Source organism: Pyrus communis, chromosome 9 (assembly GCF_041283825.1).
Source record: "Pyrus communis isolate YQ-2024b chromosome 9, ASM4128382v1, whole genome shotgun sequence".
In the NCBI taxonomy this organism is placed as follows: Eukaryota; Viridiplantae; Streptophyta; class Magnoliopsida; order Rosales; family Rosaceae; genus Pyrus; species Pyrus communis.
In genome coordinates this window covers 11,006,032-11,033,271 of record NC_142573.1, presented here as the reverse complement: position 1 = coordinate 11,033,271, position 27,240 = coordinate 11,006,032, and the positions used below count along the sequence as shown (strand labels likewise).

Below are 27,240 nucleotides of genomic sequence, written 5' to 3'. Positions count from 1 at the left end.
CACTTTCAGGCCATTTTTCCGACCAACACCAACTTTATCTCGGCCTCACTTTGGTATGGTTTTGTTCCCTACATTTCTAACTTCAAAATGGTTTTTGAATCATTGATTTTGTTGGAGAATCGAACTCGATAAGAGCTTTGGAAGTCGAACCCAAAGCCTGCAAAACGCAAGCCTTTGCAAGAAAGGCGAGTACAATGGTACTTACAGGCACGTGGGCACGCGTAGTGGAACCCGAGGTCGCTCTTTAGGTTTCTCGACGTGCTGGACCCGATTCCGCCCTCTGTTTTTCGAAATTCGACCGTTTTAAAATAGTTTCTTTATTAGTCATAGTTACGTATTTACATAAATGGTTTCGTTTCTAGGCAAAACGCATCGCAATGACTCTTGATGCTACGAGGCAGGTTCGACTCGACGACATGATTTGTGAATGGGTCTTTTCCTTGATATACATATATATATGTATATATATATATATATATATATATATATATATATATGTGTGTGTGTGTGTGTTTAGTTTCCATATATACATCTAATAATAAATTTTCTATATAAATGCCGTAGTTAAATTAATATTTATAGGAAATGACTTAACGAAGAGAATTAGGAAATCATTATGAATCTTACAGGATGCCTTAGCTTAATTTACGGCTATGAATAATGTTATGTTGACCAAAATTATCGAATCACTGTGGCATGTCTATATTTATATTATCTGCTCATTGTTTGCTGCACCGGTGTTAGTACTCGCCAGGGCCAGGGCCAATCTTTCACGTGTATATTCACATCGCATCGTACGCACACTTTGGATCCATTGTAGGTGCCAGTCTTGTCCTAGATTGCTATAGGAAATTAGGACTCGTATGTATTGCGCATAGCGTCAATCTTCACGTGACTGTAGTACTATAACGTATATCATTGTTACACCCAGTCATGTTCACGTCAGAAGAACTCTGCTTGAACTCGTGTGTCAGCATGTGTCGATGAGCACTAAATATGATATGTTTGCTTATACGAGATTGTGTGATTACGGACGTCATGCGTACTTACGAAATATTGTGCCGTAATGAATTCTTGAGATATTGAAGGTTACGGTAAGTATTTTCATACTATACGTAGTATGTATATTTTGGAAACTATACTTGTTTTATGGCGAGGGGTTATAATGTTTTCAAAAAGGTTTTATTAAAATTTTATTTTCAGGCTCACTCACCTTTATTTTTCACCCCTCCAAGTTTTAGTGGCTGAGCTTTTTATCGATGAGAATTCTTGGCAAATCTTGGTATAGATGGTTACCTTCGATGGTACGATTCTCATCCTACTTTACTGTACTTTACTTATGCTCTGACATCACGTGTGAAATGGGTTCATTCCCGCTCACAAGCGCACTCTTATATTTAGGCACTTTTAGGTTTAAATTTAGTCACATTTTCCACATCACTACATTTATGGCTTCGTTACCTTCTTGCTGTCAGCCAGCACAGCTTAATTTGGAGTCCAGGTGGACATTCCAGGTTGGGGTGTATCAAGGACCGGCCACCCCTAAACCCCAGAGGGCCAACCCAGTTCCTCATTTTCTCCTATAAGTACACACTTTATCTCCAAATTTTAGGAAGGTTTAGCTACCCTAAAGGAGGTTTTTTGCTTCCCACAAACACTCAAAACATATTCTTTTCATAATTCTAACTTTAGCATTGGAGATTTTTTGGCCAAAAGCCCCCATTTATCGTGGGCACGTGAGACTTCTGGCTTTTATCTTAAATGTTATTATTTTGCAGGTGCATTTCATCAAAGGAATAGACGGCGCAAATTTGTATCTACAGTACGTAAATCTCTTGTCAAACAGCTTGATATGCTATGTTGTTGAACAATTGATTTCAACTGTGTATTAAAACAAAACTACACTAACCATGAATGCAACAAATAGAGAATGCAATAGTATAACACATTTACATGAGTTAATAAAAACAACTATAAGTTTTCCATTAACAGCAACTCCTCTACTTAGGAAGAAAGTAGTTTATTGCCTTAAAGAATAATAATAGTTTAAGTGCATTTCCATTATATACAATAATTTGGAAAGGGATCCTCTTCGGATCTCTTTATCCTAATCCATCAAATTCGGGGATTTCGGCCATTGAAATTTGATCAAACAGCTAAAGTTATTATAACTTTTAAAGTGGGCATCTGTTTGTAGTCATTTGATCAAATTTCAACAGTTCAGATCCCAGGACTTGGTAGATTATGAGGAAGGGATCCGGAGAGGATCTATTTCCCAATAATTTTATCTTTCGCTTTTTCTTTTTTTCTTTTTTCTTGGAAACTTCTTTCTGTTTCTCCCTTTTTTCTCCGTCCCCCTCCCGATCCCTCCCCAATAGCAATCCTTTAAATTTTTATAAGCTTTTTCACAATCCTCCGAATTCCAGAATCGCCGCAACTACTCAAGCTCAGTGAAGTTGAAATGTTGACCTTGGGCTTTTTCCCAGAAACTAAAGCACCTGCAATGGCTTTGTTGATGGAAGAAGACGGCGGCGGCGGCTCCGTCGTGTTCTTTGTTGGAGCAATAATAAAAAAATATGAAAATAACACAAGAATTCCAATAATAATAATCATAAAGAAATTCACAACATCAATTATATATAAAATTAATATAAACAACTGGAGAGAAAGTTAGAAAAACTGACAAACTTGGAGATTGAGGCTTGTATAAATGCAATGTCCTAAAGACAGAATTTCGCCCCTACTCTTGTGCTTGTAGTTCTGTAGACGTCCGTCTCCCAGAATTCAACAATATATAATCCGAAGTCGAAGCACTTCAATATTCAGACTCTTGCAAACTTTATATATTCCGTACTCTCAAGACATGACTCGAAATTTGACAAACAAAGAATGAGAGAAATAGAGTCGGGAAATCCTATTTCTCAAGAGTAAAAATTAACTCTAATTTTATCCTTCTCTCATGGCTTAGTGTTATTGGGTTTATATGGAACTCAAGTGCCATTTTCTAAATAGCATGACTAACTCTATACAGATGCTTTGCGGTTTGCACCACTTCTATAACCATGACACCCAATTAGCTATGACATTACCATAAGTAAATTAGGGAAAGGTTACAACTATTATGTTTTGAACACCACACAGCAAGTGTTGCATTCTCTACAAGAAACACTTCACAAACTAATTTTTTTCATTCAAACTAATATTAAATATTATAATATTATATTGTAATATTAAATATCCAACAATCCCCCACATGAATGAAAATTTCGGAAGAATTTGAGAGTATAGGTGAACAAGAGATTCATCGGGAGATGTGTCTTTTGGACTTGAACCTACCCTAATGAATACTTATCGGGTTATGATGCAGTGGATATGAAATCTTGAATTGTTCACCGCAACAGTAAACCGAGACAATAAGGAACACACATCGCTAATCCTAATATATTATGGTTCATATGGTTGTGTTCATTTTGGTCCTGAACAATTCCAGGATCTATGAGAGCTTTAGAGAATTTAGCCATCTCATTATCATAGAAGCGACCCACTTCCACTCTCACATAGATGACCACTGATTAAGAGTAGTCTACTATATTCCTTTTATTTATAAGATATCACCGTCATTAAGTATAAATATACACCCTAAAACTTCTGCAGACAAAACACTTCTTCCACCATAGGAATGAGGTATATAGTGTGTTAACTTATTTGAATCATGCCCAACCAGTTTGCCTATTAAACTTAGACCATGGGATCTCCAATCTACTAAGTTAGGTTTCCACCCGGCCGATTCATTAGTTATGTTGTCTTTAGCCTCATTCCCCTCGATGATCAACTTACTCTCTAGTCAAACCTTTAATAATTGGTACCACTAAGGTTGACTATCTTTAATGGTGTGCACAATCTATCTAATGAAATTATATTTCATATGGAAGTAGTTGTTTCTCAATTTCAAGTCCTCAAAAGTGTGTGTGTGTGTGTATATATATATGTTGGGACTTTTGTAAGTACTTTGCTAACACTATAGGAAGTAGACTTCCTACACATTTAAGGTATTTGTAAGATGGTCTCTAACCTCGCCATACCTTAAACAATTACTCATTACAAGAGATGACATTTTGATTGTCTCACTCAATTAGCAAATTACATTTCCATTCTTCTTAAGCAAATCTTATCTCAAAGATAGATAAACGACCTCCACAATTCTTTCATAATTGTGGTTAATTTATAACTTTATCGTTGAATTGATCAGATTTTGTAGTTTAAGTAGGAAATGATTAAGATATAGACTCTATCCATCTTCTTAGGCCTTAATATGCCTCACTACTCAGTTCTAGGCAAAGTGCTCTTCTTGGCTTTCATCCTTAGCCTACTTTCAAATTGCCATGGATGACGGATCTGGAAGCCTCACAAAGGAAATGTCATCCCCTTTTCAGTTTATTTGGCCTATCAAAGTGACTATGCAAAAGTATTCTAGTACTTTCGAAGTCTCTGTATTTCCTTCAACAGAGGTCTTGCCCCCCCCCCCCCCCCCAAACACACACACACACACACACACAATATAATAGTCATCTTACTAAGAGGAGAGCAACTTCATCCCAAATAATGAAGTTTTATGCCTTGACTAATGGAACATCACTTCTGATGTCGCATGTATGAAAACTTCATCCAACGTCATGTGGTAATTAAGGACAAAAATCTTGCTAAACACGGATTGTCTGCCCTTCCCATCCTATACTCTTCCCATCCCCTTCTATATTCTGTGGTCACGGTTAAGCCACGTCAACATTTTATATTGATTTTTTTTATAGAAATAATAAGACAAAAAACAATGGGAATATAAAATGTTGACGTGGCTTAATTGTAACCACAAAAATAGAAGGGAATGAAAAAAGTATGAGATGGGGATGGTAGACAATCCAGATCCCTTTTCATAATGGGATGGAGCTGTGTTATTCTGGATGTTATGCAAAAATTGCCCAATTGCCCGACAAAAAGGGGTGGGATGGAAGTACTCTAAAGACAACTAGCCATGCTTGTGAAAAGAAGATAATAAAGGAAGGGGGTCCAAAACCCTACCAGAGTATGAAAGAGTTTAACTGGAGTAGGATTTCTCTATTTTTAATCTCTTTTTTTTTATTTATCTCCTCATATTTAAATAGTTGTGATTACGTTATGTTTACATCTTGTTTTGAAATTTATATGTATATAATAAGACAAAAAAAAGAATATGAAAAAAAAAGATGGAAGGAAATGATAATAGAAGAGGAAAGGATTCTACTCTATTTTAACTAAGTTAGGTATGTATCGTCTTTACAAGTAAAAATGATAAGGAGTGACAGACAATTTCCAGCTGTGATATTTTAATTTAGATCTATGTAATAACTGATGCCAATCAATTCAAATTAAATTCTTGTGGGTGCCGCTTTTAAGGTCAACACCCTCTGTAAAGCAGCAAAAGGAGTAAATAGTAACTTTCTTAAATCAAGGAGTCAATTTAGAGCAATTTGTCTGAACGTCACCTTTACATCCTGAATAAATCTGTAAATGCATGAAAGTAACCGAGATTATACGAGAGCATGAAGTAAAAGAAATTATATGCATTGAGAACACTTGTCATGCACTATACGATTTAATATGTGATAAGCACTCAATGATTTCTGTTGTAAGTTGGAATGGAGGCAGTCATAGATAGGGTTTGTTATTTCTCGAGTTTTTATTCTTTGTTCTTGTGGAAGAGAGAAACATTTTATTACGAATTCAATAAAAAACTCTATTGGTTGACAAAAAACAATTCACAGATTTTCACTATATTCAAGCATGTTTTCGTGAACGGAAGAGGATTTTTTCAGGATTCACTTTATGGAGATCTTAAGGATTTTCACATTCTAACAGTTCATCGTACATCATGCAGTCAGTTTTCGTCAGGTACTATTTTATTCAATTTTAAATATAAAAAAATTAAATAATTTCTAATCACACAATACACGATGAATAACTAAGATATAAGGATCCTTAAGATCCTCATAATTTGAATCCGGATAGGATCCAAATCCTTCGTGAACAATGTATGAATTAGTGCGACGAGAAAACTGCGTTTAGAAAGCAATCACAATCCAAGAATACTCAACAGTCAACACTAGTCCAAAATGAGGAGTATTCAAATTTCAAATTACAACGGGAGGATCTGAAAATAAAAATAATCTGATTAGAATATAAATTCTGAATTGCTAAAAAAAATGGATTAGAATATAAAGTAACAATAAAATAGTATTACTTATTAGGATACATTTTTTTTTTTAACAAACAATATTATCTACACTAAGGGATTAGGGAGTAAGCTAAGCTTAGACCTGACAATTTTTTACACGACCCGTTAGCCCGACACGAAACAACACAAAATTGACAAATTTCGAATCGGCACGATAATGAATGAGGTCGTTATCGGGTAACTCGATAAACACTTATTAAGATAACAGGTCAGTCCAGGTATACATGTGGGTAACCCGTTACACAATAAAAAAAATATTAATTTAATGATTTTATATGACTTAAAAAAAACTATAATTAACAGCAGCATGATTTAATCCAGAATTGAGTTGAAAGTTAAAATAAATAAATGTATATACATATTTTTTTAAATTAAAATTAGAAAATTGATGACCGTTAGATCGGTTGAGATTTAATCTCGGTCGTCCAATGTTTTTCTCAACGTTAAATTAGACTCTCTGTCAGCTGCTCTCTCTTTCTCGATCTAAACTCTCAAATCTCAGTCTTGAACCTCAACTCTAGCCATCCACGAATCCACGACCACCCTCTCCAATCTCCCTCCACCACACTACTGTTATCACATACGCCCTAGTAACCTACCACCAATCGATCTACTAGTTTGATCTTTGATTCTATCTCTAGATTGAACGAATCTCGAGCCTTAATCGAGGTAATAGTTGATTATGTCGAATTACTTTCAAAATATAGAGTTTTGCTTCGAATTAGTTTTCGATTTAAGATTGATTTTGTTTTGAATTAGTTTACGAAGTAATATTTATGTGGCAATGTGGTATGTGCAAATTTAGAAAAAAAATATTTTTCTTAACGTGTCATAACAAGTCAGGTCATTTAAGAACCCGTTAAGATAATGGGTGTGACACGACCTGACCCATTAAGATAACAAGTGTTATACGAAAACAACACGAACACGACAAATATGACCCGTTTGCCAAGCCTAGCTAAGCCTCACAGTAGGCTAGCAATAATGTAGTTCAAATTTGTCTTTAGCAAGAATCGAACCTAAGACCTTTTACTTACAAGTGAAGAAAAATATCACTAAACCGTAGTACTAAGTGGCATTAGGACACATGTTCTTGAATACTAAGTAGGAATACAAAAAAGTTCACATGTTTTTATTCTCTACATATATGTTTATAAATAATTTCAATAGTATCTCAGTTAGTCAATTTAATTACAATAATGCTAGGGAGACTAAAATTTTAAATTAAATTATGTGTCACCAATAGAAAATAAGTACGTTAATCAACACCTAAGTAATAATCCAATCATAGTTAAACATCCACATCATTTGGTTTACAAAGTTTGGCTTAGTAATTTGATCTCTCTAACATTACCCAATTAATGAAGATAAATACTAAGGAGACTCCCAAAATGGGACACTCTATGGACTCTCCGCCAACCCATAGTTTTGGCATAATGTTTTATAATGTTGGCACGAGAGTTGTGACAAAAACATGGATTGATGAAAAATTCATGGAGAGTTTCACTTTTGAGACAGTCTCATTAACATTTCTCTTCAATAAATTAAGAAAATCATCTTTTTTTTCTTTCTATATAAAAGAAAACCGTCCTTTGGTTGGGTAGGGTAGCGATAATGTTCATAAAATTAAATTAAGATAATCTACATAATTTCTATTTTAAAAGTTACATTAAGAAAAAAAAAATTATCTTAATTTGATTTTTTTAATAATCTTGGGCTAAAAATTTAAACCAGAAGAGTTAGAAGAGAAAAATTGTTTTTGAATAAAAAATTTAGGTTTTAACCCAAGGGTTAAAGATAGCCTTAGAGATGCTGTTATTTTCAACCAAAAAAGAGACTCTCTTATTTATGATATTGTATGCGATAATAAATGATAATCAAAATTGCCTACAATTGATGGATTGTCTTGGATAAGAATTTATCTACTACTGCATTTGAATTCAGACCCTTTTTCATTTCCTGAGTCTAGTTTAGGATGGTAAAACAACAAAAACTGCAACCAAAAGCTCAAACTTACTTTTGTAGTGGGCCATTAGGCCCAATAATCTTTGTGATGTCCAGCCCGTGAGAATAATTGACTGTTTATGACCAAACCCTTCCATGAACGACATGTCGCAATTTCGTAAGCGGTCTTTGAAAAATCGTCGGGTCGGGTCAAGAAACTTGGTTTAAACCCTTATTAAACCCTAAAGGCTAAAACGGCCGAAACCCCGCCGTTGGAGCAAACACGTTATAGTTGTTTTGGTGCGAATTCCAGTTAGGTTCTGTGTACAGAGCAAGCAGTAGCAGAGCAGTCTAGCTGCAACTCCACAAAAGCAAGTAAATTTCATTAATCCCTTTTTCCATAGATGAAATTTAATTTTAAAATTTGTGTTCTGGGTTTTTGAACTCAATAGCTCTATGTTCTTTTCGTAATTTCTAGATTTTAATTTTATCTACCATCTTAGTAGAAGAAAGTTAGCTAATTTTGTTATTGTTTTGACATTTTTAATTTGGATTTTGAGCATGGTGGGGGGTTTTTAATTTGTTAATTTGAATTGTTTTGTAGTAGGGGGCTGTTGAAATTTGTGTGTCTGGGGGGGTTGGTCCGTGGGGGTTTAATTGTGGTTTCTTTTGGGTCGAAACTCGAAAGCATTGCCGTTGAGACGAATTGGAGGCAGAATGGGTGGAGAGGAGAAGTCACACAAACGGAGTAGAAAGAAAATGGATACGGGCAGAAGGCATGATAAACAAAGTTCCTCCTTTGATGCCAATGTTGGGAGAAAGGGATCCTGGCGGGGTTCGAAACATGAAGGCGATTCGGAGACACAAAAACCATTGGTTAGGTAATACATGACGAGTTTCTCTTATGAGGGTTTTGAGAATGATGGTTAATCTGTGAGTTGTTTGGCATTTTAATGATTTTGAGTACTTGTTGTGTAGGAAACAGGTTGATCCTGAAACCATGAATTACTTTAAGGAAATTGATAACCTTTTCGCGAGTAATGGGGATGATATGGAGGAGCGATCAGTTGTATGTGGTAATGCCCTTGAGGAAGCTAAGGGGAGAGAAATGGAACTGGCAACCCATTATATCATAAGCCATACTATGCAGACACTCCTTGACGGCTGTGATGTCGACAGCCTTTGTGGTTTCCTTCGAAACTGTGCGAACGACTTCCCTTCTATTGCAATGGATCAATCTGGTTCTCATGTAGCTGAGTCTGCCATCAAGTCTTTATCTAGGCATCTTGAGGACGATGAGGCGTATTCTGCTATTGAAGACACTGTAAATGCAATATGCAAGGTATCAAGTTGTTTTAGGTCAAAACGTTCAGCATGTTGTAGTTTGTTGCCCATTATATCTGTACCATTTTAAAACCATAAAAACTTTAAAACAGTTGAAATGAATTTACATGTTCGGGGCATATGTAAATTGTGATGTTTATTTATTTTTTCTTAATTTTCTTCCTAATACCCTTTATATATCTTGTATATTTTCAGGTGATTGCAAAGAATCCTGGTGATCTGATGTACGATCGCTATGGATCTCATGTTCTCCGAAGTTTTCTTTCTCTTCTTAAAGGAGTACCATTAGATTCTTCTGAGTTTCATGGGACAAAGTCTTCTTCAGTTGCAGAGCAATTGAACTTCAAGGCATCTCGAGCAGACACAGATATTACACCACATTCTGTACAGGGATTCCCACGTTTATTTGACTTTCTTGTTTCAGGGATGTTCAAGTGTATCCAAAACAACATTCAGACCCTGCAAGTTGATCAGTACAGCAGTTTGGTTCTGCAGGCATGTTCTAATATACTGTCTTACTATTTTTTAGTCAGTTTTTCTTTTTAGTTGTCAATTGATAACTGTTAAGTTATTTAATTACCAAATTTTTAAAAGTGAAAGTAAAACAAATTAAACTTAGAGGGTATTATAGAGTTAACAACAAGATATTAACAGCATTTTAATTGTATATTGTTGACAATTACATAAGTCAACCGGATTAGGAATGCGAAGGCCTCCCCTTTTTTATCACTTTGTTTGAGGCTAGAGAATTAATACACATTGGGTCATTCTGTCACTCCCTCTAAGGCGCTTTCTCCTCGCGCCTTTTTTGTGGCTTCTGGAGAGCACCGTGATTACGCTTCCTCTCTCCCAATAGAGACCCATCTGACTCCTTGAGGTTCGATGTTAGTTGAAGTTGAGCTTTCCAGGTTTGCTACTCTAGTTGAACTCGGGTTTCCCTACAAAATCTTTCTTAATTGGCGTCCAAATCTCTATTTGTGGTACTTGTTTAGCTTCCGATGAGTCTTAAGACATGGAAGCCTATTTCATGATAAAAAGAGAAGGGGCACTTTCTATTTTACTTAAGCATTTGTGGCCATGATTTTCTTTTCAGATGAGAGGTAATTATTTCGTGGATGAAATTTGTGTCTTATATTACTTCTGTATGATCTAATGTTTGACCCTTTGTGTGCCTAGGATTTTACGCATGAATTTTTTTTTTTTCTAATACAATCCTTGACACTCTGTCCTTTAATCGCTTTATAATGTTCAAGGTTTGAATCAATCTTGAATTGTGCTATAACTTTTATTTTTTGCTTGGCAGACAGCTTTGCAGTTGTTAGCAGGAGATGAAGAAAAGCTTTTGCAATTGATTCCCATTCTTATTGGATGTACTAGGGAAGATATTTTAGAAGGAAAATCCATCCAAACGACTAAAGTGAGAGGCATTTTACATCTCATGAAAGAAACAGCATTTAGCCATTTAATTGAGGTAAACGGTCTATTCATAATGTTTGCACTAATAACACTTATGCCTGCACAAAACTTTGCAGAAGGATAAGTTGTGATGTTCATATATTAATCGTCTACTGTGACCAAGTTTTTATGGTTGTACTATCTTGAATTTTGTACCCTTTTCTATAATGATAACTTCTTTGAGACGGTAGTCCAACAGTTACATTTCAACTCCCTGTAGGCACTCTTGGATTAAAATAATATTTTCACAGTAGCTTTCACATTCGAATCTATTTATCTTCTGCTATGTTTTTCTCCTTGATTGTAGCTTTGGTTTGTTTAATTATATTTTGTGAATAATGCAGGTTGTTTTGGGAGTGGCTCCCGAAGTCTTGTACAATGAAATGTTCACAAAAGTTTTTAGAAACTCATTATTTGAGCTTTCATCTCATCATTGTGGGAACTTTGTTATTCAAGCCTTGATTTCTCAAGCACGGCGTAAAGATCAAGTATGTTTTGTGGCAATGCTACTTTTTGAGTTGTTTACTCCTTATCACGCTTCTCCCCTCTCCTGTTATTCTAGTATTAGCATTTCTGTTGTGGGTTTTTTGTTTATTAAGTGTTCTACTTTAAATTAGTCGCTTCCATTTACTTTTCCCACAATTTGTTTACTGTTTTAGCTACTTTGGCATATTTGTTTCTCAAAAATACATGTCTAATATCTTCTTGTAAAACTCTTCATTTTGTCATAACACCTTATTGTCAATTTGCCCATTAGATGGAGTTGATTTGGGAGGAACTTGGTTCGAAATTTAAGGATCTGCTCAAAACGGGAAAATCAGGAGTTATTTCTTCGCTGATTGCTGCAAGTCAAAGGCTGCATACTTATGAGCATAAGGTTGATAACGAATTTGTGTCATTCCTATTTTACATGATTTCTTTATTTCCACCTTAGTGTTTTATATATTTGGAATTCGAAATATTTTGCCAAAGGGGTGTGCTATCCACACACCCTTTTTTTACTTCTCACACACCCTTTTAATTTTCGGCCATTGGATCAGATGAATTGAAGAAGATCAAAGTACAAAAATTAACTAGGGGTGTGTGAGAAGTAAAAAGGGGTGTGTGGATATCACACCCCTTTGCCAAATTATATAGTGTTTTCTCCGGCCAATCAGTTCAATTACAATGTTACTGATGAATAAAGTAGATGGATAGTGTATGGTATTTATTTGTATACAAGACTTTTGTTCTGGTTGTGAGTCTAGATATTCATTCTAATCATATAGCTATGTTTCCATTACTCGTTTGACAGTGTTGTGAGGCCCTTGCTACTGCGGTACATTCAAGCAATGAAGACTCTACATGCATTGTTCCCCGATTACTGTTTATTGACAGCTACTTCTACTGTGAAGATAAGTCCAACTGGAATTGGCCAGCCGGTGGTAGAATGCATGTCATGGGTTCTTTGATTCTCCAAAGAGTTTTTCAATTTCAAAATGTATGTAACCTTTCTCATAGTTTTACTCAAATCAGAGCTCCCAACTATAGTATTGGGTGCTTCCATATATAGTTAGTAGCCATAAGTTGACCGGTATACTTTTAGCATATTGTGATGCCCATTTTAAGATCGTTGAAATAAAGAGTTACAGCATTTCCATTGTTGCGCTTTGACTCTCTCCATTATTGTTTCAAAGAAAATCATGGCTGCCTTTTGTCTGTAAAATTCAGTCTCCATAAATGAATATCTACGGACCTTGGTCCTCGTATGCATATACTCATATATTCTAATTAGGACATTCAAGAAATAAAATTGTGCAATTATGATAGATGCCACTGTTCTTGCATTGAAATCTTGTATTTCTTTACACTGATCTATTGTCTAATGCATTTCACCATGCAGGAATTCATACATCCTTTTATTACAAGCATTACGTGCCTCAATGCTGATAACATACTTGAAATTGCTAAAGATTCCAAAGGTGCTCATGTAATTGAAGCTTTTCTAAGTTCTGATGCTTCTGCAAAACTGAAGCGCCGGTTAATCATGAAGTATGCCCCATAACTTAATTTATAGATTGCTTGCTTACATAGTTTGTGTATGTATGTATGTATCATGATGCCCCTATATTTGTCTTATGGTTCCAAGCTATTAAGCTTGATTCAATTTGATCTTCTGTTGCATACTTTGAAGGCTTCGTGGACATTTTGGAGAGCTTTCATTGCAATCATCAGGCTCTTTTACTGTTGAAAAGTGTTTTACTGCGGGTAACATCTCACTGAGAGAGGCCATAGTAACTGAGTTGGTAGCTGTGCAAAATGAGCTTTGGAACAAGAAGCATGGCCCTCATCTCATGCGGAAACTAGATGTTGATGGGTAAGCTATTTGCCATGTTCTATTTCAGAATATCAAGTTTTGAATGTGCTTCGATGTTAGTCAAGATGTGTGTCAAATCCTCTCTCTGTTAAGTAAAGCTTGCACTTGTATCTGAAATAATTCAAGTAATTACCACATGCTGGGTAGCTTCTGCCCCACAATTCCCCACACACATAATTGGAAATGCTAATTGTTTGTCGTTTGGCATACAATGTTGTAGCATTATTTGTTGGGAGTTGAATTTTTGCTGTATATGTAGTTAACCCTTTTGTAATTGACAGATTTGCTGCTAGACCTGATCAGTGGAGGTCCAGGCAAGAATCGAAACAATCAACTGTCAATGAATTTATTTCTACATTTGGCTCTAGTGAGACCAAGCCATCAAAGAGCGGCAGCTTTCTTTCAGACGATTTTAAGAACACATCGCGACCGAATAAAGTAAAGCAAATGAGTGAAGAGATTGCACATCTGCAGGAATCTCCTGCACCATTTCTGAGTACATCAGGCATCAAACACAAACCAAAGAAAACAGAACGGAACAGCAAGAAGTTTGGAAAGTTTTCAGCAGCCGAGAATGTTTCTAAAGGAAAGAAAAGCAAGTCGAAGAAAATAGTCACAGATGAGGGAGCATCCAAATCCACTTCCAAGAAAGAGAAGAAACGGCACAGAGAGGATGTTGAATCAAAATCCTCTAAGAAGTCTAAAGCATGATGTAGTGGATCATCTGCTTCTCTTTGTGTTTTGTAACTTTTGTTCAGCGCTGCAGAGGATGTAACCCAATTGGAGATGCAGAGAAACACTACCCTGGAAAAATCTTCGAAGGAGAGGAAAATTTTCTACGATAAGTAGATTTTTATTTTGCGCATAGTCTTGTGATGTTTGAACCGGAGCATAGGTTATAACTGAATCGGAAAGTTGCATGTATGAGAGCAAAATTTTGAGTTTTGTTTTGTTCTATTTCCTGTTCAAGTGGAGGTTGTCAAAGTTGTAACAGAATGGCATTGTTCCGTGTCTACATCCAAGAAAACTATGAGTAATTTTATAGGAAAATTAATGAAAAAGGTTTCAAAACCCTGAGTTTTAACGATAAGGACAAAATAAAGGGTAAAGTGAATAGTATCATAATTGACTTTTTAGTGTAAAAATGTGGTTTTTCGTTAAAGTGAACAGTACCGGGAGCTTTTTGTTAAAGTTACCTTTTATTTCCAATAGCCAGAGTTGTGAACCTTAGATATCAAAGTTGTAATTGCATTACAAATTGTACCACATGCAGTTGCAGCATGGGAAGCGGGATATAGCTCTAACAAAAGCTACGTATCCCGCTTCCCAATAGAAACTAGATCGTGTTGGGTTCTGTTTATTTAGGTTCTGCATTTCCTCCTCTTGGCTATCTTATGGATCGCCGTGAATGGGCGGTTTCCGGTACTGATCCCATAGTAAGGACGAGCCAGCCTGCTTTATAGTGTCTTTATGGTTGTCTGCAAATCTCTGAGAGCTTGTGATGATGAAGCCGTGACTGATGCAACGGAACTCAGGGAATGAGCATCCGCAGTTGCTCCATTAGACCGGGCTGCTAGTATCACAGCGAAAGCCAGAGCCGGAGCAATCAGAGCTCTACACCAGGCCTTCATTTCCTCTCCGGCGCCTTTCTTGGATCGAGGAATGACGATTAGTATGAAGTCAATGATGCGTAGTCCTTTGATTTATACCTAAGTACCAGCTTCAAACAATATGGATATGATAACAGGGGGATCATGTGCTAAACTATATATTTTACGTGATGCAAGTAGCAACAGTGACCTGCACATGTGCTTAATCTGTTTGTTAATCATAGTGTTAATTACGTATTAGTGACTAGGAAGTGTTGGATCTTACCTACTCATAGCTGGCAATGTGTTAAGCTCATTGAAAATACCACTCCAAAGCTTTCAATCTGTCTTTCTAAAAGCTCATGGATCTTGTGGTATTTCTATTATGCACTTGAGATTTCCTGTTTCCTACCCAATTCCACTTGCTCAAAACCGGAAGGGAGTCGGAGGCTTTTGGGCCGGTCACTCGTTGATGGACATGTGATTGAATAAATTGTAAGAAACTGTTAGTGGCACTACAAAAATATAATGCTGATCGACTAAACTTCACATTTTCGTCAAGAGGTGTTGAAGAATAGTTATAGCAGCTGTTTGCTGCCAAGATATAACGGCTAAGAACTCCAGTACATCTTATACAGTGAGCATAGTAGATTTGCTGTCTTTGTAGTTGCATGTAAATCTTTTAGGGCTGGCTGATAGTGTCATGACAGTGCAAGAGCAGTTAGAAGTTTAGACCCGGAGAGAATCCGTGGTAGCCTCCGTGCACTCTTATCTCGCCCTCACTCATTACGTGACTTGGTTACAAAGTCAAGATTTCTTATTAGTTTGTTCTCACCCAAAAGAAACAAAGAAAAGTTAACTCTTGACGATTATGATGCCTATCTAGCCGTTGTTTTAGACCTAAATTCCTGTTGCAAAAATAGGAAAAATATTTGGATCTGATATAATAAACGGATCATGTGCTAAACTCTGTGTCACAGAAACCGTGAGCTGTGCACTTTTGGCTAGAACTTTGATATACTTTCAACAGGGCACATGTGATGAGGCACGTGATAACAGTGTTGTTAGTGAGTCACTAGGTAGTGGTTTCTTTCTATCCACAACATGATAACGTGGAGATGGAACAGTTGATGGGAAGCTTACTATACTGGTAGTCTGATACTGATTTGGATGAAGATGAGCAATACTGTGTATTTCCCCCAATTTGCTTGGATTATTAATAAAAACGAATGTTGCTATACCGATCCAACTGTTATATTTTTCGCCGGCTTCATAACTAAAAGATAGGAAACAAAACTCAAGTCAATATAATGTGGTGAGAAAATAAGACAGGTGAGTATGCGCAGTCACGCTCGTTAAAATTATTGCCAAGATAATCGATTTGATTAACCACATAGGCTAGTACTAACCTAAACCGATCATCTACTCTATGCCCCTGATACAAACTAAATTAAGTTTGAGGAGAAAACATACTCCCTTTTTGCATCAATAGATATAAAGATCTCATCCTATATATACATTAAAAGAAGACTAGAAATCTACAGCCAAAATTAGAGGTAACAAAACCTCAGGTAGCAAAATTGTACTTGCATTACAAGTCGTCTAAAAATGAATGAGCCTCTTTCAACAATTTCATGGTGGATTATACCTGGCAAACAAAAACATGGCAATCGAGGTCAGAGAGAGAGAGAGAGATTAAAAAGCTGAAAGCAGTAGAAAGTAGTTTTACTTTACCTGTTCTGGGTGGGATTTGAAGTGCTTGGAGGAATCCTTCTAAAGCTTGAGCCTATTTGCTTATTTGGGTTCTTCTTGTCTGCCTCCAAATCTTTAAGAACCTGTGATAAAGTTGAAAATGCTGTTTTTGATGCTGCTGCAGAAGCAGAAGCCAACGGCCGTGCTTCTGCTGTTGCAATATTAGGCCATGTTGAAAATATCATGGAAATTGCAAGGGCCAAAGCAGCCAGAATTCTAGACCACCTCTTCATATTTTTGATAGCTTTTAGAGTGAGTGAAGATGGGTACTCTGAAGAAGCTTATCGTTAGCTGGGATGACAAATGTTTGATTTATACCAAATTTTGTTTTGAAACAAAAAACAGAGAACTATCACGCATCCTTTTTTATTTATGACTATCAGATTGAATAAATAATACGAAAATACCGAATATGATTAAAAATGAGTGTAAGAAGAGAAAAAAATATCTAAATTGGGATCTGATATCAGTGGGATCATGTGCTCAAACTTTGACCGATGCACGTGCAGATTTTGGTGTGAAGGGATGATGAATTGGTGATGTATTTGTAATTGGCAATGTTGGTGAGGTGATGGGGCACGTGATTTTAATATTAATAATAATATTAATGGTGTTTTGGGAAGCTAAAAGGGTGGTTATTATATGTTATTAGTGATAAGGCAGTGGTACTGGAACTGGGACAGTGGTGGATCTAATGTGTAGAGATTTATCAACGTAATCAAAACATAAAATGATACATTACATGATCATTAATATATTATTTTATGTTGTAATTACACTGAAATCTCTCTCAAAAGTGTGGAAACAATATGATATATAAGCTGACTGAAGAGTGAAGTAGTTGGTGCCACACACCCAAAGCCGTGGGATTGGAGTGTCCCAGTCTGCACCTTCTTGAGCTATGCATGGCTGACACTTATAAAAGCAGAGTTCAAAACCATGAAAAGCTGGCACCTTTTTTGTACTCTTTGATAAGCTCTTGGATCTTGCGGCCAAACTACTGGCTTTTGTCTTTTTATTTTGATTTTTTCTTATATGAATTGATAGCAATGTTGCATAATGATTTGAATTGTTTTCTAAGTCACAATTTATAAATCAATTATGCTTAAAATCAACTAAATTCAAAATTATTTAGCAATTATTAATAAATAGATGAATCATGTTATTTAATTAAACACATAAATTTTGACATTAATCAAGCGGTTAAATAATTTCTAATTTAATTGATCTTCATATGGTAAACTAAAAACAAATGGAGTTTTTTTTTTATGTCATCGGCGAAATTTGATATTTGAAGATCTCGACGGGAGGAATGATTTTGGGAGTTTAGAGTTTGTATACAAAATCCTTTTGGTTGTTTTTTAAGGCAATACTTGTTCATTCTGCATTTGTCATAACGTAGAGTTTGATGTTCGAGACTTTGGTAAAATGCTAATTTCCACTCTTGGCTCGTATTTTACAATTATGTTCGAGTTTTGTTTGGATTTTGTCTCATATTTGTTAGTTCTCATAATGAAATTTTTTTGGAGTAAGAGTTGGAGGAAATTTTAAGTTTTGAAGAATTTTGGATATTTTTAGGAAATAATGCTAGATAGACCAAATTTTTTAAACCAAATTTGTAAACTAGGAATTAGAGCATCTCCGGGTCCCGTCACTAGGGATCCCGATGATCAATTAATAACATCCGTCATCAAAGATCGTGCGGCCACAATTTTTTTTTTTTTATATATATATTTTTCATGCAAAATGAGGTTTCTTTACCTTTGAAAATATAAAAAGCATTCAATTGTGGCCGCACGATCTTTAATGAACGGTTGGTATTAATTGATTCCTCGGATCCCCAGTGAGGAGATCCGGAGAGGATCTAAATGATATGGTTTAGATAGTTGGATTATTAATTAAATGTCGATTAACGTGTTTGTTTCTTATTTGGGACACCTAATTTGGTTTTAAAAACTTGGTCTCCTTAGCATTAATCTATTTTTACTCGTGGTAGAGATTAGTTTCGGAAGAATTTGGCACGTTTGTATTTTGGTATCCAAGGCCCAAAAATCACATGCAAGACCAACTAAGTCTCGAAACCCAAATGTCATATGAGCCTCCAATCAAGCAGGGGTGATTTTTGGACCAATCAAGCAAGGGACGTAACTAAAAATAAGCCAAAACAATAAAACAAAATAAGTGCTCACAAAATAAATGAGAATTAACAAAATCAAGTAGGTTAATAAGATATGACAAATGTATAAAATTAGGGGTGATTTTCGGACCGATAGTATTAAAAATAACGTTTTTAATTTTCGTTCTATAATCTCGAAGTCGAACCGGATCACATCACATTTTTTAATTTTGAAATTTTTAGAATTAAAGTAATTTCAGAAAATTCGAAATATAATTTAAAAATTTATATAATTTATATGTTTTTGAATATTCTCAAACTTTTTTGTACCTGCAATTTATTGTTATTTTTTAACATTTGATAAAAAAAAGTACCAAGCGCATCACATCTGGTTTTACAAAACTACCCTTAAAAAGCAACCAACCGAGTAGCCGACCTCATTCGCAATAGGAGAATACCAGGGTATAGTAGTCAATTGAACTGATCGGGTGGGAGATGTGACTGCGGGGACTGACTCAACAAATAACGACTTCATAAACACCGTTTAAATTGATACTCGCTGGATACGACGTCGTAGGTGGGCTCTCAGCTGCAATTCGTAAACACAAGCAGCAATTGTCATTGGATGTGCGATCGAGGTCTCCTGCTTATCCCCCAATCGCCGATCTCCTCAGGTTTGCCCCAGAATTTTATAATTTCTGATTCCGATCTGTGTTCTTCAATCGTATCGTGCTTATCTGTTTTTAATTTTTAATTTCACTTTTTCGAATTTTAAATGCATAATTTTTTTTTGGTTCAATTTGAAGGTTTAAAGTTTGGCAGTTGAAATTAGGGTTAGGTTTGTTGTTCGTGTAATTACTAACAGAGGATGAGATTGCAATTGAAGTTGGTGAATTTTTGTTGGGATTTTTGTTTAAAACCCTACATTGGGTGAATTAACAAACTTGTTGATTTAACTAATTTAGTAATTTTTTATGTGTTCTTCTTTCTGGCAATTGTTCTAATTTAATACATTGTTAATTTAATATGTAATATTTTGATTGTTTTACAAGAATCTAACTATCTGTGTTACTTTCATCTATTTTATCAGAGGACTGGTAATAATTATTTGGAACCAAAGGAGCTAAGTACTGAATAGTGCTTTATTTATTACGTTTTTCGTGAGATGGCGGAGAAATCATGTATCAAGCGCCTCCAGAAAGAATATAGAGCACTCTGCAAAGTATGACTTCTTTTGTTCATCGGAACTTGTTTTTGGCATCCGTTTGTAGGCGGTTCTTGCACCCTGAATGTTATCTTTTGTTCTCTTTCATGTGTTCTTTGTGGTTCTATCTGGTTTGTTTGACTAGTTTACAAAGTTTGATGTTTCATTCCAATGTCAGTATGTGGGTAGTTTTTGGGTCTTATTGTGTTAAGGGCTTTGGCTTCTCTCGATGTCCTGTTGTATTCATGAAAAGATTGATTAATGTGGTTATTCTTGCTAAATTTGATAACTGTGGCAAATATATGTGCGCTAGTTAAATAAATGATGTCTCCTTTTTGCTATCTTGGAACTTTATTATTTTACTCTGGATGGTGTTAATAGTTTTATTTTCTGTGCGTAGGAACCAGTTTCTCATATTGTGGCTTGTCCTCACCCAAACGATATTCTTGAATGGCGTAAGTTTATTTGCATCTGATCCTTTAAATTTGAATATATTTGTTTGGCTATCTAGGTACTTATTCAATGTGGTTTGTCCGCCCTATAATTTTTATGTTGTGTGAGAGTTTTTGGTCTTTTCGATAGTTGAACGAGCATTGTATGCTAGAGCAGTGGTATAGGTTAATTTTACATCAATTTGCAAATTTTAGTGAAATTGGGACGAGGCATGAAACAACGGTTTTGTTGTTAACATTGTGAAATAAGGGAATTGTCGTAAGGAACTCTGTAGGTTAGACACTCCATAATAGTTCTCAAACAGTTTCTTTTAGAAACATATAAATAGCTTGCCAAACACAGTTTTCATATTGTTAGGTATTTTATTTTTTTATTGATTATGCTGAGTCCATGAGTGACTATCACCATGGGATGTTAATGTGCCACCATACTCATAGTTGTCTTGTCATTTCCGGAAGTGCAGAATACTCCTTTGCATGGTCCTTTGCTTCTACATTATTTCTAACTGCGTCGGCAGGGTTATCTATATGATACTGTAAATTATTTCTCTTTAGTTGAGGATATTTTTGCTTATTGTTTATATCTGATGCTTCAGACTACGTGCTGGAGGGAAGTGAAGGAACACCTTTTGCAGGTTTGTCTTTTCCCCCGACTGCCATTGTATTTTGATACGTGTATTGTGTTCTTAGCATAAATAATCTATATGATAAATTAGTCATTTTTTGCACTGTTCTTATGATTATCTGGGTTTGATTTCAATGCTTGCCTATTTTTTTAATTTTCTCTACTCATTGTAGGTGGATATTACTACGGAAAGATCAAGTTTCCTCCAGAGTACCCATTTAAACCACCAGGAATCAGGTATCTACTTTTTGGATGCCAAACTTCTCCAGAAAAGTTATTTGCAAATATTTATGACATATTTCGTCATGCAATTGTTTACTTCATAAATTACTTTGTTGATTCTAATTGCTACTTACTCTTTCCATGCTGTCTGTAGCATGACTACTCCAAATGGAAGATTCATGACTCAGAAGAAAATTTGTTTATCCATGAGTGATTGTAAGTTTTGTGAATTTCTTTTTAAAGAGAATATTTCTTGTGTGTTTTTCAGTAACTAACTTCATGTGGTTCATTTGCAGTTCATCCTGAAAGTTGGAATCCAATGTGGTCCGTGTCAAGGTTAGACACATCTGGGTTAATTAAGAACTTGTTTTGTTATGTTAATTGTTTTTCTACGCTTTCTCTTTGTTAGCAATTCCCTATTACTTATAATACTTGTGGTAAGTTGTAATTTTACTAACATCCGTTCTTCAAATATGCAGCATACTCACGGGGCTACTTTCATTCATGGTGAGTCCATTTTGGCCCTTTGACATGCTGATTTCTCTTTCACTTTGGTTTCTTTTTGCAATTTTATTTTCTACTGCGAACTGTTTTTATAATGTTATATCAGATTCTCCTAACGAATAGGTTGCTTAATGAATCTTAACTTGTTTGGAAGTACAGGCAGCCGTATCTTTTGTATAATGAGATGTGCTGATTTGTATCCCTGCTGCTGTGTTCAGTAGTTCAGGCAAATCATTTTATGTTGAACATGGTTTATTTAATTTTTTTCAAACTCTATTCCTTTGGTTGGAAATGTCACATCCTTTTGTTACTTTTGAAACATCTCTAATGCTTCAATACATATTTTCTCACGTAGATGGACACCAGTCCTACTACCGGCAGTGTGAACACTACTGTTGCTGAGAAGAAACGTCTGGCAAAAGCTTCTCTTGCATTTAACTCTAAGAAGTAAGTTCACTGGGTCATCCACAGCTTGTTTCCTCTATTTTAGATTATTTAAGCCACACCGAGGGCTAAAGTAACTTAATGTTTGAATATGGTTGTGGTTGAGTGGCCCATGCTCTTCTTCCATTCATCTGCATTTGCATTAACCAATTCCAATTGCCAATTGTGTTGCTTGTATCTGTTCAAAATTTGCTTGAATTAGGTGAGTTGAGAGTACTAGGCGTCAAATCAGTTTGCTCAGACAGCTGATTTTTTAGTAGAATTTATATATCATTCCAATAGACCCCATTGGATTTTTTTTCGAGGAAAAAAACTGTTCAGACACCCTGCCCTTTCATTTCCATCAACGGTATTCCTGATTAGGGGTCCCCTGTGTGGATTACTCCCCCTTTGGCTCGTTTCTGGTTTTCTACGTAAGTTTCAATCTTTATCGTGCTGTCTGACAATTTTATATTGAAACAGTGCAACATTCCGGAAAATGTTCCCCGAGTATGTGGAGAAGTATAACCAGCAGCAGCAGCAGCTTTCCGAGCAGCTTACTCCAGAGCATGTGTCATCCGATCCATCTCAAGGAAATTTGAGGCCCTTGTTGGAAAAGGTTGATGATTCAACAGGAGGTATAAAAAGAGTAGATGCCGAGGCGCGAAAAAAGAAAAGGCAGTCAGTCCCAACCTGGATGATGGTTTTGCTGATTTCCGTCTTCGGTGTTGTAATGGCGCTGCCTCTACTTCAACTTTGATATCGTACATCCCAAGTAGAAAATTTATTTGGGTCCGTGGACATAAAAGCTGTTGCGAGTCGAGGTACTTGTTCCAAATACTCGATTTAGGTTTTGTCTCTGTATCTAATATAATTTTGTATAGGAGGTTGATGCTAAGGTCAGTCGACTCTCGTGGCCGATGTTTTTCCTTCTATGTCAATGTTTGGTCCTCGTTTGCCTGCTAGTGTTCAAACATGACACTGCTCGTTGTGTTATTTCGACTTGAGTGGAGTTTCTGTTTGGTCTTTTGGTTGCTACTCTCTCTCGCCTGCAATCACGCACAATATAACCCTCCCTTGCACGCACAAGTTTCCGGTTCGGATTTCGGTTTACTTTGGACATGCACAGCTTAGAAAATGATAGGATAATGAACTGAAGTTCTAAGTAATGCACGTATGGAGGTTCCCAGGCATGCAAATATATTTACAAACCTATATGAGAAGTTAATATATGATAATTTATGAAAATCAAAATACACATACAGTAAGTATATACACTTTTCAAAATTCGGGTCTTCACAAAAGAAGGGTGGTAGGATGGATAAGGTTGCAAGTGCAAAATACGGTGAAAAACACCGGAAAATGGCGAAAGACGCAGAGAATAAACGTCGTGACCTCAGAATCCGGCAGCCATAAGCAGTGAAAGGGCAGGACCATGCATGTAATTACTTGAGAGGAGAAGGAAAAGATGAAGAGTAAGGAGGTTGTTGTCAACCCCAACCTTTTGGTAGTTTCTCCGCGAGATGGAAAACGGGGAAGCATATAGGATTTTTGGCACAAAAGTTTAACAGAACAATATAAATTACATTAAGGGCTGAGGAATTTTGGTAAAGCCGCACAATAGGTCAGTCATAATATTTTGATACTGAACTCATTATACATGAAAATCTAATTTAAGACATCTCATTACAAGTGAACATGAATAACACAATAAGTCAGCCATAATAAGTCGAAATATTATAAACAATACAATAAATTGTCATCTTGACCTATTAATATAGTGACATCCTGTCTTTACTTGACTTGAAAATATTTCAAGTTCAACTCACATCGATGTAAAAATAATAAATTTATAATAAACTCGATAAAACGTCATTGTATAGTGAAGCAAGTTTCTTTTTCTCTCTATCTTGCTTTTTAATTGGTTATGTTCTGATTGACGCCAGAAATGGAGGAAGAAGGAGAAACAGACTTTACCTTTTCCCTTTAAAACTTTTGCCCAAAAGCAAGCAGGTGGATTGTCTGCCTTCCATATCCGTACTCTTCTTATGTTTTCCTGTGATGTGTGGTCACGATTAAGTCATGTCAATATTTTATATTAATTTTTTATAAAAATAATAAAACAAAAAGTAATAGGAATATAAGATATTGACGTGGTTTAACTATTATCACACAAATATAAGGCATAGGAAAAGTATGGAAATGGAAAGACAGACAATCCACCGTCCAAAAGAAATCCTCAAACCCGCCAAAACATGCTCCGCATTCGTCGGCACTCGTTCATGACCCAGTCCACATGACAAAATGTATCTTTCACTGCCCTTAATTTTTAAGGGCCATTCAAAATTAGTCAATTAATACTACTGTTTGATTTGATAGTATTTTTCTTAATTTGTAAGTGATTTCGTAAAAAATTAGGTTTCTCATTGTGTGATTAAGTTAAACTCCTCTCTTCCCTTAGTATAAAATATATCGTTGTACTAAACAATAATTAGTCTTAGGCTTTTTAAATATTCCAAATAACTACTCAACATTTTAAAAAATAAACATTTATTAGATCACTAGCGTTAAATGATGATGTGAATAAATATTGAAATAGATTTGAACTCTCAAGTCATATGTGAAGATTTGAATTCCCAAATCGACCCTTTTTGGCCAAGCAAATTTAGTGTTTTTTTTTTTTTTTTTTTTTTGCTAAATGTCACGATTCAAGGATTTTGAGCTCCAAAGATAAGGATCGGCGAAAATCAACTTCATTTTTGTCCATGTTTATCATTTAACATTAATGTCATTATCACTTAACACTGATAGCGTAGTCACTTGACGTTTGTAACCTAACATATGTCTAACTTTTAAAACATTAGGTAGTTTTTTGGAATGTTTTAAAAGGTTATGACCAATTTGGAGTCACCCCTAAAGTTTGGTAGTCATGCGTCCTTAACCCTTAATTTTTTGACAGTTTTTTTTTTATTTTTTTATTACAACTGATATTACTTTCATAATCTAAACTAATGGAGGAGAAATGTTTGAACTCGGAACGCAGTTGATTGAAGAGGAATGCGCTAACTACAAGGCAATACACCACTTGAAGGGGTTGAGAATTGATTAAAGGGAGTAATGCTGGGGAGACTATTTATATATAAAATTTGCAAACTAAATAATGTGTCAGCAAGAGGAATTAGCACATTTATCAATGCTTAAGGCAAAATTCAATGATCAACTTTCATGTCATTTAGATTACAAAATTTTGTCTACATTTTATTTAATGGAACCCAAAAACATTTTATTTAAAAACTCTTTCAATTATTTTAAAAGCACATATAAACAAGTCATTAGTTTCCCTGGCATTACTCTTAATTTTGTGATGACAGGGGACCATCGATTAGGAGCACTGTAGAAGTCAATAAACAGTGGTTACCACTAATTAATGTTTCCAGCTTAACTTTGCCCTTCAAGTGATTTTCCGTTTCATACGTTTGACTTGTCAAGTGAGCCGTTTTAAGTATCTTTTGCTCATTGCACTCTGTGCTGCTTTCTCAAGTATGAACACTGCCATTCCAACCACCGTTTCAGATTTTTGTGGGTTTTTTTTAAACTAGAAATATTTTGATGTGGGTTTTTCTGTAAAAGGGTGGTTGGCTTTTGCCTTTTTTGATCAATGGCTAGTAGAAATGGACCACTATAATTTAGTTCCAGAGCTTTCTGCTTGATTGATTGCTCTTCTTCAACTGAAAGGTAGAGAAGTAGCTAAGAATTTCATTTCATTTTCTTATCTTTATAATATAAAAAAAATTATGCAAAGCGATATTTGGGAAGGGAGATTCCAACTCAAGACTTCGGCTGCAAGAGTAAACGCTTTCTAACCATCTTCTTGTTTTTCCTTAATTTAGACGTGCATGAAGATATCTCCTGTGCATCCAAAATATGAGATGGATCATGATCATAGCAACGGATTTGATCCTCATACCGACTTTTATCAGGTTAGGTTATTAATTAGTTAACGCTGAAGCGTTGAGTCTCGTAATGTTGAAGACGATTATAATATTTTGGGCATTCTTTCTTTTAAAGGACATATAAACCACTATAATCTTTTGTCACCTTCGTGCTGGAAAACAATTTTGTAGTCATGCAAAAAAATATTCTATTAGCTAATTTCATCTGGTTTTAATTTTTAAATTCAATCAGTTTTTGGAAGAAGCCAAACACTATTCAGTAGAGGGAGACGTCCAGGCATCATCAGAAGAAGGTGGAGAGAGAAGATTGGGACAAGAAAAGAAGAAGAAATCATGGAAAAAGTTACTATTTCCATGGTTGAAAGGAGAGAAACTGAACAAAACTACTACAAAACCAGCAACCACATCTCATGTTTCTAATACGAAGAGGACTAATGTTTCCGGTCCGGTGTATGGCACCGACAAGGCTACCGATGGCAAGCACCGGCGTCAAATGTCGGGGCCTATTGCCAGTCTTTTCAACCCCACAAAGAGAGCAGACAATGCAATGCCTTATATGTGCATCAACAAGAATGGAAGCCCTCAAGTTGGAAAAACTTATGGGCCAGTCTATTTGGTGACATAAATTTTCATGAAGTAGTTGGGGAATAGATAATTGAAATTATTAACCTTTCTGCTCCATGAAGGATTTGAACTGATTCATGGAACTGTGGTGGCAAGAAGATCCTAGTCTAACCCGAAAATTTTCATGAAGTACAATGAATTTATGGATCGTGCATTGGCTGTGATGGGAATGCAGTTGGATCATCGAATGGAAGAAAGCCGGGAATTCAAGCCGTCTTGGTTGCTTCGAATCATCTGGGGATGGAAAAGGATGCTGAGAAATTGTTCTTTAGGTGTACTGTTATCGTGTTTCATTTCTGAGTATGCTGTAAAATTGAACTTAAATTGCTTGACAACCAAGTCGATATAGCCTTCTCTTAGGGTTTGTAAGTAATAAAAGGAATTGCAATTAAGAAGTGACATTTGATGA

The 27,240-nt window shown here is 35.7% G+C and overlaps 3 protein-coding genes across 8 annotated transcripts; all 3 read left to right on the top strand.

The window, feature by feature from the left end:
- Positions 1–8,433: 8,433 nt before the first annotated feature.
- PUM23 (pumilio 23) lies at positions 8,434–14,438 on the top strand. Of its 5 annotated transcripts, none has more exons than XM_068479358.2 (11): positions 8,434–8,587; positions 8,817–9,093; positions 9,191–9,554; positions 9,752–10,051; positions 10,860–11,027; positions 11,356–11,499; positions 11,769–11,888; positions 12,306–12,491; positions 12,894–13,042; positions 13,185–13,367; positions 13,649–14,438. In XM_068479358.2, the coding sequence occupies exons 2-11, from the start codon at positions 8,930–8,932 to the stop codon at positions 14,076–14,078; spliced, it is 2,208 nt and encodes a 735-aa protein (XP_068335459.2). In that variant the 5' UTR covers positions 8,434–8,587; positions 8,817–8,929; the 3' UTR covers positions 14,079–14,438. The 5 variants fall into 5 exon arrangements, with proteins under 5 accessions (XP_068335459.2, XP_088556255.1, XP_088556254.1 ...); XM_088700129.1 differs by having other exon boundaries at positions 8,455–8,587; positions 9,752–10,055; positions 10,864–11,027; XM_088700128.1 differs by having other exon boundaries at positions 8,461–8,587; positions 8,820–9,093.
- Positions 14,439–19,263: 4,825 nt separating this feature from the next.
- On the top strand, positions 19,264–23,292 carry LOC137739234 (ubiquitin-conjugating enzyme E2 34). Its single transcript, XM_068478786.2, has 10 exons — positions 19,264–19,498; positions 19,915–20,046; positions 20,429–20,483; positions 21,077–21,115; positions 21,279–21,342; positions 21,482–21,543; positions 21,624–21,663; positions 21,807–21,834; positions 22,187–22,278; positions 22,738–23,292. The coding sequence occupies exons 2-10, from the start codon at positions 19,990–19,992 to the stop codon at positions 23,012–23,014; spliced, it is 714 nt and encodes a 237-aa protein (XP_068334887.2). The 5' UTR covers positions 19,264–19,498; positions 19,915–19,989; the 3' UTR covers positions 23,015–23,292.
- A 2,488-nt stretch (positions 23,293–25,780) lies between these two features.
- On the top strand, positions 25,781–27,240 carry LOC148694242 (uncharacterized). Of its 2 annotated transcripts, XM_088700249.1 has the most exons (3): positions 25,781–25,989; positions 26,145–26,234; positions 26,440–27,240. In XM_088700249.1, exons 2-3 carry the CDS (start codon positions 26,151–26,153, stop codon positions 26,830–26,832), a joined length of 477 nt encoding a protein of 158 aa, XP_088556375.1. In that variant the 5' UTR covers positions 25,781–25,989; positions 26,145–26,150; the 3' UTR covers positions 26,833–27,240. The 2 variants fall into 2 exon arrangements, with proteins under 2 accessions (XP_088556375.1, XP_088556374.1); XM_088700248.1 differs by lacking the exon at positions 25,781–25,989 and having other exon boundaries at positions 25,998–26,234.